Source organism: Dermochelys coriacea, chromosome 8 (genome assembly GCF_009764565.3).
Source record: "Dermochelys coriacea isolate rDerCor1 chromosome 8, rDerCor1.pri.v4, whole genome shotgun sequence".
Lineage (NCBI taxonomy): Eukaryota > Metazoa > Chordata > Testudines > Dermochelyidae > Dermochelys > Dermochelys coriacea.
The window spans coordinates 15902113-15915478 of NC_050075.1; the positions used below are offsets into that span (position 1 = coordinate 15902113).

General features: G+C 38.4%; 1 protein-coding gene across 1 annotated transcript; it reads left to right on the forward strand.

The window, feature by feature from the left end:
* The first annotated feature begins 7089 nt into the window (after window positions 1–7089).
* Window positions 7090–11179, forward strand: GDF9 (growth differentiation factor 9). The gene is made up of 2 exons (XM_038413823.2): window positions 7090–7587; window positions 9871–11179. The coding sequence occupies exons 1-2, from the start codon at window positions 7143–7145 to the stop codon at window positions 10821–10823; spliced, it is 1398 nt and encodes a 465-aa protein (XP_038269751.1). The 5' UTR covers window positions 7090–7142; the 3' UTR covers window positions 10824–11179.
* The last annotated feature ends 2187 nt before the right edge of the window (window positions 11180–13366 follow it).

The following is a 13366-nucleotide window of genomic DNA, read 5'->3' on the forward strand; positions in this document are numbered from 1 at the left end:
CCTAGAGGGTCCAGAACACTAGGAAGGGCTGTGATTACAGACTCAGGAGACCATCCTGTGGCTATCCTTGACTGATAGGTAGTAGGTATATAAGATTGAGCTTTATGACCTTACTTTTTGCACTCAGTGACTTCATTTACCTGGGATAGTAACTAATTGCTCTTATTTTAGTGGCCACAAAATCATGCTATTTCTGTAAACAAATAGAGCATCAAAATCTTTTGATGTTTATGGTAACAATGAGCTGTCATAAGTAACAAAGAATATTTCTCCTTTTATTTCTAAACACACATTTCTTTGAAAATTGCCACTGCTCACATCTGTATAGCAACAGCATGATTACGACGTTTGTGGGGATGTAGTAAGTTAAGCTTCTATAGACAATATTAATGGACTCTGCAGAAAGCACCTGACATTTCTTGTGTTTCAAAGTCCACTGAATCGGCTCAGTGAGCTAGAATTAAAACCCTTGTTTATCATGGCATAACATCTATACCTGTGACTAATGCTTTTGCTGTCTTGTGGAAACAAACAAACCTCAGTACCTAACTACCAGGCAAAGCCGCACATTCCTCAGTTCTCATTTACAGGAATTCAAAAATTATTAGCAGAAGAACTTACTGACCAGTGTTGCTAGTGTGCTTCTTGATGAAAAAAATATAGGAAGACATGATTCCTGTCCCAAGAATCTTAAATTTAATAATGGACAGAACAAAACATTTAAAATATATAATGCACTGGAAGACCAGATAATAGTCTAATAATGGTGTGGATTTTTTTAAAGGGACATGATCAACTCTAATTTGGCTCAGATTTTGAGTTTTATTTAAAAAACTCCCGTGCCTCAGTATCACAAAAACTCATGCATATGAGTGACTACTCATGTAAGTAGTCCCTTTTCCTTCAATAGGACTACTCACTTGAATAAGAGTTAAGCAATGCATGACTGCTTGCAGGGAAAGAAATCCAGCTATTTATAAAACTTCAGTCCAGCAAAATTGTTTCTCTGACTGTCAATTCCATTCTTTTAAAGAAACAAACATTCCTCTGTTGTGTTTACCATCCAAACTTTTCAACATTGCACAAGTGCAGGAAAACCAGAAACTGAAACCGACTAGAACAAAAGGGAAGCTCACTAATCCATTATCATGGAAAACCTAAACAATGAGCATAAGTGGCAAAAAGTATTTGAATCTTTTTTTTTCAGTTTTAATAATCTAAGCTCTTGTTACTATCATAGTTAAAGATGCTTGCACCTGAACCTGCAAATATATAATATGGCCATAGTGCTTACTACCAGGTCTAATCCCACTGACTGCAGTTGAATCACTCCTGATAAAAACAACATTAGTAATAACAGATGTGTCTGCTGGATCAGACTCAGATGGTTTTTTAAAAATGTTTTTTTAACTTGAGAGTGACCCTTTAATATGGATAGACTTTGAGGAAGAAGCATGTTTCTTAGGAGGAATATCTGCTTGCTCTTTTAGACTTAAAATTGTTATAACCCATAAATTCTACTCTTTTCCATTTTCTTTGCATTAAGAGCTCACATCTTGCTTCACCTCCGTTTCTCACATCCCCTTGGTCAGATGCTGAAAGACTATTAAACTTAAGGAAGATGAAGGAAGTCTTCAATCCAGATGTCAGTGGGAGGAGAGCATAGGCAATACAGTCTGTGATTCCTCTGGGGAGGGAAACTACTAGCTCTTAATCCTCACTCCCCTATAGTGATGGAATATTTAGATATGCATGGATCAGACTTTTGAAATACTTTGTATGTTATTCTACTGGTTTTTAGTTGACATATTTGTAAAGAGAAACTTTCAACTCAAAAGAGAACTTTTCACATCATATGTTGTAAACAAACCTTTCTTCTCCATGTTACTAATAACACCTTACAAGTATTAAAACAGAAAAAAATACAGTTTATTATTTTTTTAAAATAGTGTTTTTTAAAATCCTTTATTCTACAGGTCCAAAACTGTGTGGACCACATGCTGTTTATTTAATTTGGCCTTTCTCTTATCTTGGGCAAAGAAAGTCATTTGTCAGTATAACTTTTGTTTATAATCAGTTTCACTTTCATCGTTTTTTTTTGGACACAAACCACATGCAAGGGGCAAACCCTTGTGCCCAGGCAGGGCTCCATTGACCTCAATGAGCTCCACTGAATCTGCATGAGTGACAGGAGGATCAGGGCCCTTTGTTGCAAAAGCTGCAGGGCAATATTTCTTTCTTTAAATGCAGACAACTCATGAACTGGAAATTAAAAAAAAATAATAATAATGGAAATATTTTTGTTGGGTTCAGTTTTTGTAAAAAACAAACAAACATATTTTACAAGATCTAATCTTCCACTTACTGACAAAGTTAATTATAGTCTGCTAACTTCTTTAAAGCACTTCCCTCCATGTTTCAGTTTTCTTCTCTTAGTAATTTAGTGCTCATGAATGTCATGTCTCCAGTAACTAACCATGCCTTTTTCAGGTAACTGCAATGATGACTTTGATTAGATAAGAACAATAGCAAAATGAACCATTAGCACAGGGAGAGATGTCCTTGCTTTCAAGCTACATCTAGCCTCATGTATCATTTATTATTATTCTTTTGGTTCACTGTCCAAATTCAGGTGCTTCCAGGTGACCATCTTTGAATCCTGCCTTCAGAATGTTGTAGGCATTTAGGTTGCAGTAACCACCGTTACAACAGAGCTTAAAAGCTCCACATACCACAATAAAAAACGCTAATTACCAGAGACTGAAGCCCTCTACTTGTGCACAGAATGGCTATAACATGGTCAGCAGCAGTGTAAGTTTCCTTTACAGTGATCTGCTAATAGATGACATTCTGTGCTGCACTTCTTACAGAACTTGCAGCTCTGTGGGAGAAAGCCCATGGCAACTTTGAGACCATCTTTGCATCCTCTTCCTGGGCTGTTCCAGGGACAAGTTGTGATGAAGTGGGGCTTTATTCACCTTGTTATGTTGCATGTGAGTCTTACTGTCCTATACTAATACTGTGTATACCTCAGCTTCCCTGTGTATTGAACCAATGCTTAGGTGATGGAATTGGGTGTGTGACTTTCACTGAGGCCCTCAGGCAGGTGAGGCTGCCCAACTCTACATGTAGACAACAGCCGATGCCCTTCATAACCTGAGACCCAAGATGGGATGTGACCAGGAGACTCTTTGTCCAGGAAGCAAGACAAGGCCAGGAGGAGGAGCAATGGGCGGGTTGGAGGTGGGGTGCTGGAAGCTGTGGGACTGCGGTTTTTTGGAACTGAGATGGGGAAGTCCAGGGGGTCTGGCCTCGGGTCCCCCAAGAGGACTTGGCTGAAAGTCACTGATTTCTGTGCTGACAAGTTCTGTGTTCCTGTCAACTAATAACCTTCTGTTTATGCTGGCTGAGAATCACTGCTGACTGCAGAGTTGAGGTGCAGGGCCCTTTGACTTCCCTAGGAGCCATGCCCAGGTGGACTCACTGCAGGAAGTGCACAGCGTGGAAAGGGATGCTGAATGCTTCAGGGCCAGATCCAGGAAGGTCGAAGCTGTGTAAACTTCTTGCCCTGGTGACAGTATGCTCAAAGAGAGGAGACATGCTACCCCAGAATCCTGATTGGCTCCATATGGAATAGTTCCAGAGCATCGCCCAATGACTCCATGACACAAGTGCAGCCCACTGGATGAAGTAGACAATCCAAGGGCTGCCCTAAATTATGGCTGCCTCCTCAGGAAGCCATGAGCATGGCAACACTGCTGAGAATGCCTGTGATATTATGGGCCAGATTTTCAAAAAAGCTCAGCTCCCACTTGTGGGGGCTGGGGGGAAACAAAGGCCAGACTGTCAAAAAAGTTCAGCCTAGTAGATATATGCTTTTTAAAAATCAGGCTAGGGAGTTGCTGTGCTCTAAGCACTTTTGAAAATCTAGTCCCAATTGTGGGTACTGAATACTTGAAAATGTAATCCCTAAATCTTTTGAAAATCTGACTCCATGTGATCTAGACCTGCTATGAACATGGTTAGACAACACAATGGTTAAAACGCCAGCCGTAGTTTATATTCACTGCTGCTGCCATCATGGAGCTGCACCTTGGATAGTGCATTGGTGAAAATTGGAAAAAAAGGTGATGTGCAACCACACCATATGGTCCACTCAGTCCATGTCTTCTCTATCTGGATTGCTAACAAAGGGGCCAGTTAATATACATGGCTTTTGGTGACTGGGACACTTGACCATTGGAAAGGCAACTCATTTCAGACAGGCCACCAAACAATGGCAATTTTCAGGGCACCTCTGCCTAGCTCTAGATTCACACCTGTAACTTAGGTATATAAGCCTCTATAGCTCATCACTACTTCCTTGAGCCATCCAGTCCACCTGTCAGCTACCGTTTTAAATATGTATCTTTTTAAACCCCTCTCATCTCACAGTGCAGTGTGTGCATAAGAATATCTGAGATTTGACTAGGATCCACTATATAGAATTACAGTAAAAGATTTATTATTACCTCAGTACCTAGAAGTTAAGAATTGTTGGAGTGATTTGATGCTAGCATGTTGGTTGATGGATGCTATTTAAAGTATGGAAGTATAAACTAACCCATGCAACAAAATTTTTAAATTTTAACTGACCTTAGAAGTGGCAGTGCTCTCCTCTTATCATAACCTAATCAGATGTGAGCAGGCAAAAGAAACAAGGTTACATTATTCTGTTATATAGATGGTTAGCTGAATATAATTCTAATCAGTTTTATAATTAACCTTCCAATCTGAGTGAAAGTATGCCAGTCTGACATTCTGTAAGATAATTAAGCTTTCTCTGAGCTAGCTCTCCTTTCTTGGAAACAGTGAGATAGGAAAGTTAAACGATGGGGTGACATTTTACCACACTACTGATAACATGGCTCTAATTAAAAACAACTGACAAGAAAGGAGATTCTCTCAGGTAGAATCCTAATAAAATAAAAAAAAATCTCAATTAGACATGTTCAGCAACGGGCAGCTCTATACATTCCAGAAGTAATCAACAGTGCTCTAGCAGAGGTCTTTAGGAGCACATTCCATAGATAGCCGGTAGTGATCGAAAAGCACCCTGCTTATTTGGATGCCTAGATTTCAGATTGGAGGTAGAAGGGCTTTACTTAGGAATTGAAAGGTAATCTGAGGGCAGTATACCCACAATTATTTTTCTATTCCATATCTCTAAGATTGGTATTAGTGTCTGCAGAGAAGTCAAAGGCAAGAAACATGTTAACAGCAAATGATAGCTATAAATCAGTGACTTTACACCTTAATTAATACTTCTTTTGGCACGATCAGGTAGTTAAGGGAAAAAATTAGTTTGTCAGAGCAAGGATTTTTTTAATTTGTTTTTATTACAATTTAAATGAATAAACCTCTGTTTGGAGTAAAACATTTGCCTTCAGTATTTCCAACATAGACATCACAGTGCTGAGCAGGGCAGAAGAATCCAAAAGGGAAACTGACTGGGAATAAAACTACAATAGGTGACTTGCAAACAGAAACAAATAGTATCCATGGGGGAAAAGAAGTAAGATTTTTAACATTCATTTATTTTTAATTATCTCAGGTATTACTAGTGAGTTTTCTGTTTGTTTTAAATATACTGAGCCAAGATCAGGCATCGGTTAGTGGGTCATTGACTTCAGTGGAGTTGTACCCACACAACCCATGTCTGAATTTGGCTCATCATTATAAATTGACAGAAAAGTACAAGTCTTTTACAGCATATAGTGGAGTACATCTTAGTTGTTTACAACCACACATTAAATATATTAAACTGTTTATTTTATTCCTGTTGATTTACATAATAGTTGCCACAAACATGAGAAATATATTCCAAATAGCTTATGATGCAGCCCTATTACAAAATTAAATGTAGCTGGAAATATTTTTCTGGAATCTGCTCAGCTCAGTGAAAATCTCATGTAATGAGAGCTGAGCAGATTTTATGTGAACTTGCCTGAGGGTCCTGATTCAGTAGGTATGCACAGATCTTTGTCTGAATGCCTATCTTTCCCAGTGTGTGAATCACTCTGGGGCTTAGTCAGGAGACAGTGTCTTGACACCTATCATAAGGCAGTAGTGCACAAGCTCAGGTGCCTAGAGTGAGGCTGTACATGCCAACAGGAAATAACCATGGCACTGAATGAGTTTGGGTGCCTACTGGGTTAGGCAAGTGGGGTTTGTGGATCACAGTGGTGCCTAAAAACAGGAATATGGTATCTAAATACCCTTGTTCAAATGCGCATTCCACCCTAAATGCCACAGATCACACAAGAAGTTAACAGGCCAAGTAGGGAAAGGAATTCAGACATTTCTATCTCAGAGACCCATGCTTAGAACACAATGTGTTCACTTTTAATCCCTCTCATTACTAATATACTATCACTACTTAGATCACCAGAGAGATCTACCTATAGAACGCATTCATACCATGCCCAGAGTGTACCAGAGTAGCTCAACATCAGATTTCAAATTAAAGAATTATTCATGAAGGACTCTTGTTTCCTGTTTCACCCAGTTACTCTGAACTTTTCCTTCTACTTCCTTCTTCTTCTCCTATTCCCCATTATCTCAGCTGTGGTACTGTAAGAAACCCAATTTCAGTCTTTCTACAGGAACCTTTTTCTTACCAGCTCATTAAAAGATTATCATTGAGGTTTTTTTAACAGTTACCTTTGGGTGGGCATCATTACTGTGGTAAAAACATGTTTGAATGTCACTGCTATGTTAGAATCACAAGTTGCTTTGGGGCGATAACTACAGCCAGCCAGAATAACTATTATTCAACCATCATTTCTTGTGGTCCCTTTTGGAAGCTAGAGAGGATAAACATGTTAATTAATTAGCATCTTTTATAATTAATAATGGTTTCCATGTGAAAGTGGGTAAGCTATGAGAGTGGAGTGCTTGTTTCCAAAATGCCTACATGTGCAAAGATTCTAGCCTGAACTCAAATGGCCACTTGGATTCACTCTCCAGCTGTAGGTCGCTCCCTTTGGTGTAATCAGAGAGATGCTTCCTTCCCACTCACACCTGAAATATATTTAAGAGGCCAGGGTTGGTTATTTTTTCTTCTAGGATATAACCTGTTATGGGGAGAGGGTTTTTCTGCTATGACCTCCAGCATTATGGTAATTCCCTGGAGAATCTTCATCTGTTTCTATTACTTTATCAGGTTGCTTTCTTCTGTTGCTCTATGTTCCCACAGCTCTAGGGATGAGGTAGTGTCTGAGAAGACCCCTGAGCTGTTGCTTGTTCCTGAGGATGAGCCCCTTGAGCTACCTCCAGTGTTGCTACTGCCACCAGGTGTGAGAAATGGCTATGCTCTCCTGCCACCCCTTCTCAAGGTGCTGGTTGACCAGAGACCTCACAGTTGGGAAAGTGAGGCCGCAAGACTCCAACCAGATTCCAGAGCCCTTAGGTATATGAAGAGGTTATATAAGATGTCTACCACAAAAGAAGGGATCCCAAAAGCCAACAAAAGTCACCTTTATAACACTGTCTGGCTCCTCACTCCATGTGCTGAGTGCAAGCACCACCACAGGGACCAAATAAAAGGTAGGTGAGGAAAGACCTGTGTTTTGGGGGAGGGGTAATTAAGATGCTTTTCCCCCTTTCCTTCAATGGGGTAGAATAAAGAAACCTCTAGTCTCTACAGAGGTGTAACTGTTAAATCTACTGAATGACTCTTCCTTTGTATTGAAGGGGCTTTTCCATAATCTGTCTCTCCTTAAATGGAGTTTAGGCCAGGCTTCTCCATAATTTAGGCCTTTGAACCTACATAATACCCACATCCATAGCTATATTGATGCTTACTCCTAGCTCATTTTTGCACAATCCAGGATGGTCATTTTAAGGTTAACTCTGATTTTTTTTTTGCACCCTTTGAGTAAAGCAGGAAAAAAGAAGTAACTAAAATCTGCTGGATACATTTTGTCCTTTTTACTGACTTTTAAATTCTGCATTTTACACAGTCCACAAATGAGATTACTCAGTAATGAGATCTTATTAATGATGTGTTTGATTCCATTACAAGTGGACTTTTCCAAATTAGTCCACTGTTTTCTCTGTACTTTCTACCAGAGAAAAACCATTCCCTTCCCCTGCTTTATGAATATCTATATTTGCAAAGCATGACTACCGATGAGTTAATTACAGGGCTGACAAACTGATGCAGCTGGGAAGCTTCAAGGAGAAAATGATGGTATAGGGTGGGATGAAAGATGTGGTCTGATCACAAGACTGGCAACCAGCAATTCTTGACTTCTAATCTGACATATATGGCTGTGGACATGTTACTTCAACTCTGACTCAGGGGTTCTCCATCCATAAAAAAAAGTCTGGCTAAAGATGTAAATCTTCACAATATATTTTAAGGCAAAGTGCTCTGTAAGATAAGATTTAATAAAAGCAATTAGATTTATTGATTATGACCTGCCACATAAACTGCAGCCAAAGTACTGTTTTAGGTACATTGCTATAAAATCCCCTGTGTAGCATGGTAATGTAACACTTAAAAGCAAAAACTAATTATGGGTGTCTCCTTTTAAGATGTCTTCTATGTTACAGTGATTTAGGTAGCTAAATTTGAACTAACTCTGTCTCAATGTGAAGCTATGCTAAAAAAAAAAAGCAAACCATTTTAGGTTTAGTGGAATGGAGAATAGCATGAAATACTTTGAGCAGCTACACTAAATAGTAAAGCCCTCACTTAGGGAGACCAGTACTGCATATAATATTTTATCTCAAAAATAAAGTTGCAGAATTAGAGGAGGTTCAGAGAAGGTGAATAATGATTAGTAGCATGGAAAAATGTTCCAAATGAAACAACTTGAATTCTTTACCTTAGAAAGCAGACTAGTAAAAGGGGAACACGATAAAAGTATTCAAAATAACAAATGGTATTGAAAAGAGTGATCAAGAGCATCTGGTTGCCCTGTTTCATAACACAAGAACAAGGAGACAGTCAATGAAATTGAAAGGTAGCAAATTGAAAGCTGAACACAGGAAATACTTTTACACGCAATGCCTAACCAGACTGTAACACTCATTATCACAGGATGTCATGGAGGCCAAGAATTTAGCAAAAGTCAGAGGGACTGGATATCTATATGAAAAAATATCCAGCATTGTTTGTAATTAATGGGGAAAAATGTGGAAGGGTTATAAAACTTCAAAGCCAAGGGGTTAACTACAACAGGTTAGGATGACTTTCATGGAGATAGATAGTCTCACATCTACTTATTTCTTGCACAATCTTCTGAAGGGTCTAGTACTGGCAACTCTCTCTGAAAGACTGTTAGACCTATAAACCCGGGGTTTAACCCCAGTAGGCAATTCCTGTCTCCTTGTGACTAACACTAAGAGGACATTGTCAACAATCTTGTTTGTATAGCTTCCTCCTCACTCCTGGTTTCTAATGCCTCTTAAGCCTGCAAAGATTTTTTTTTTCTCTGCCATTGCTACCATATTTAGCTTTGCAATTCTTTTCCTTAAGCTAACAAACACACTTTTGCCTGCCCCCCCTTTTTTTTATGAAGTATCACTAATGTTGATGCAACTGTGGGAACAATGTGGGAAGCCAGCAGGTCAATCCACCATTTGTTAGTTTGTATAGTGGTGTTGGGGTTTTTTTGGCAAATTGATGCATTGTCTTTAGAGTAATAAGATTTTGGAATCCTTGTTGACATTCCCTGCCAGACTATCAAATTTAAGTTCAATTGAGTTTTGGGGTCTAAATTATTTTCCCCCTTTTAATGACTTATTTCTGTTTGATTATGCACATTGTCAATTTCTACTGAAAACTATTTAATCTCTAAAGAGACTGGTTTCCTTTCGCAGAAGACCTGCGCTCAGTGGATCTGCTTTTCAATCTGGATCGCGTTACTGCGCTGGAGCATTTACTCAAGTCTGTCTTGCTCTACTCCTTTGACAGATCAGTTTTTAGTTCTTCTGCCATTACATGCATGTGCCACTTAGCTGTTGAGGAAAATGATCCTTCTGGTAAAGTGTGCCCCAACGTACCACAGTCAATTACTTTTAATCTGCACTTCAAACTCAGAAGACACAAATGGGTTGAGATTGATGTGACCTCTTTTCTTCAGCCTCTAATTGCCTCTAACAAGAGGAGTATCCATATGGCTGTGAATTTCACTTGTCTGAAAGATGATCAACACCACAACTCTAAACAGGAAAATTCTTTTAATATGGCATTGGTGCCTCCTTCTCTTCTATTGTACCTAAATGACACCAGTGAGCAAGCTTATCGTAGGTGGAACTCCCTTAGACATAAAAGGAAGAATCCAATGTGGTTCAGATGGAGAAATAATCCACTTGCCGATTCCATGGAAGAAATCGGAACAGAAAATATGCAGAATAAAAGGGCATCTCGCCACCGAAGAGATGAAGATGTGAAAGAGAACCCATCTGCGCCAACTTATAATCTGAGTGAATACTTCAAACAATTCCTGTTTCCCCAAAATGAATGTGAGCTTCACAACTTCCGACTAAGTTTTAGCCAACTAAAGTGGGACAAATGGATAATAGCACCACACAGATACAACCCTCAATATTGCAAAGGTGACTGCCCAAGGGTGGTTGGGCATCGTTATGGCTCTCCTGTCCATACAATGGTACAGAACATCATATATGAGAAATTGGACTCCTCTGTTCCAAGGCCCTCTTGCATTCCTGCTGAATATAGTCCCTTGAGTGTCTTGACAATAGAGCCTGATGGTTCTATAGTCTACAAAGAATATGAAGATATGATAGCTACTAAATGTACTTGTCGGTAACATTTAAACACAACTTTACTGCTACTTATTTCAGAATATTTTCTCAGTACTCTAAACCATCTGTAGTCTTGACCAACTGAATGTCATAAGTGTAAGTAACTTCAAACAGATATGCTAACAATTTAGCATGGAGTCAATGGCGGGTATTTGCATAATGGCATCACTTATTTTTGTAGCCCCTTGTAACTATTTGGAAATGTGAAATTAGAAATTTAAGGAAATTAAGTAAGATTTCCTTTTATATGGAGAAATAATCCATAATTGAAATCTTTTACACTTTTATCAAAGATATAATTCTATTGTAAGCTTTATTGCTATGGATAAAAATAAGGGGAATAAACACCTGTCATGTCATGGCATTTGTGTGGTTCTTGTTCAGTCCTGCTTGCATCCAAAAGCCAAAAATATCAGTATAAAATGTCAAGTGTCTGGGCACAGAAGGAGGCTTCAGTATTTCTGACTTTATCAATCACTCAATTTTTAAATATGCTTGTAATGATTCAAACCAGTTCCCTCTCCTTAACCTTGTATTTTGTCATAGTAATCTAAGGTAAATGGACAACCTGTTCTGTCAAACTTCTAGGGCTTTTTGTGGTAAGTGAATATACTATTAATCTGGAGAACATTCTGATTTTTGTACCAGAAATTCTAACTACATTTCTGGGGAGTAACTAGTTAAAAACAAAGAAACCCAAAAAATTCTCATTCAAACATTTAAGAGAATTGTTTCTATAGTTCCCAGGAAAAATTACACTCCTTACTGAAGGGTTATTTAAAACTAGCATTTAGTAAGTTTAATATTGCTGCTTTTTCTATTCTGACCAGCTATGAACAAGAAATAACAGTTCAGACTGTGAACTGAACTTTAGAAGTGAAACCATTCTTGGTACAATTAATTTAAATATATAGTGTCCAGCTTGAAAAGAACATTTCAAAAAAATAAACAGTTCAGTCACACTTTCTGCTGACGTTAAATGTCACTTAAATACAGTAGTTATGAACTGACCAGTCAATTACACACCTCATGTGGAACCAGAAGTATGCAATCAGGCACTAGCAAGTACAAAAAGCAAGCAGCAAGAGACAAAGCAAGTACAGTACAGTGTTAAACTACTAAAATAAAGGAAAGTTTAAAAAAAAAATTGACAAGGTGAGGAAACTCTGTGCTCGTTTCATTTAAAATAAGATGGTTAAAAGCACCATTTTTCTTCTGCACAGTAAAGTTTCAAAGTTGAATTAAGTCAATGTTTGGTAGTAAACTTTGAGAGAACCATAATGTTTTGTTTAGTTACAAACATTTCAGTTACAAATAAGCTCTATTCTTAAGGTATTCATTACTCTGAGGTTCTACTGTATGTATTGGTATTCCTAAACCTGAATATTTTCTGAAATTAAAACAATTAAGCCTGGCCTTTTTTTCTTAAGTACAGTACATCAAATAACTTAATGTTCCCTACTCCTGTGGCTCTCCAGGGCTAAATCTCTGGTCCTGTTACAATTCTAAACATCTATTCCCATGAACTTCTGCTGTAAACATAATCTGTAATGGAAATCTGCCCCACGAACTCTAGATAGGAGCAATGTAAAAAAAATCCATTCTAAATCTTAAAATGACTTCAAATTAGTCTTATGGGAAGTAGTTGCCTGTATCCCCCTTTCACCTGATGTCATTTTACAATGCCTTTCTAGTTCAAAGCTTGCTCCTTAATAGTAGCTGTTTAAAATGACAATCTATCAAGTAGAAAGAGACACTCTTTTTACCATAAAAATACTTTAAAATCTATGTTCTAGAATCCTGCCAACTAGTTCTGCGTGACAGAGTGAGCTAGAGTAGTAAACTTTCTACTGGGAGTTATGCAGTTCCAAATCTAAAGCACAAGAGGCAAATGTTGACTTTTATGGACACAGGAGAGACAAAATCATAACTATCTAGACACTATTACCAAGGCAAGACATGTTCCCTATGTGTACTTAATATAGTCATGAGCTGCTTTCTGGAAAACTAACCAACTGTTGTACATTATGGAGAACTTAATAAATATGGACTGTTCAGCTGTTTCCAACTTGAGGCTTTACAGCACTTCACAACCCCTCCTCTCAAGGAAGTATTACTTAAATTTTAAACTCTTTGGGGCAGGAATAGCTTTTTGTGTGTTTTGACAGTGCCTATGACAATGCTATCCTGATCTGTGAGAGAGGCTCCCAGCTGCTACTATAATACTAATCCACATTCTGTAGATGGGGAAATAGGCACAAACAGTTGAAGTGATTTAATCAAGTTCAGAGAGGAATTTGACTCATGTAGTGAGGTAAAGATACTTACTTTACCTCTTCACTGCAACTAACACCCAATGTAAAAAACAGTCCTGCAAAATCCTAGTGATAAACTACAGTGTTTACATAAAGCTTGACATGTGATGAGGCCATGGCTATCCTGCTTGCCATGGTGGACAATCTGATGCTTCAGCAGAAGACTTAAACAAACCTTCGTGATACAATTAGCAAAGACACTGATGCTGCAGACTCTTACTTGTGTGAAGTTG

Bases quoted from the DNA above. Each gene is read 5' to 3' on its own strand.
- GDF9 (XM_038413823.2), top strand. From the start codon at position 7,143: ATGACCTCCAGCATTATGGTAATTCCCTGGAGAATCTTCATCTGTTTC. The intron at 7,588-9,870 runs GTAGGTGAGGAA...TTCCTTTCGCAG, and splicing joins CCACAGGGACCAAATAAAAG to AAGACCTGCGCTCAGTGGAT.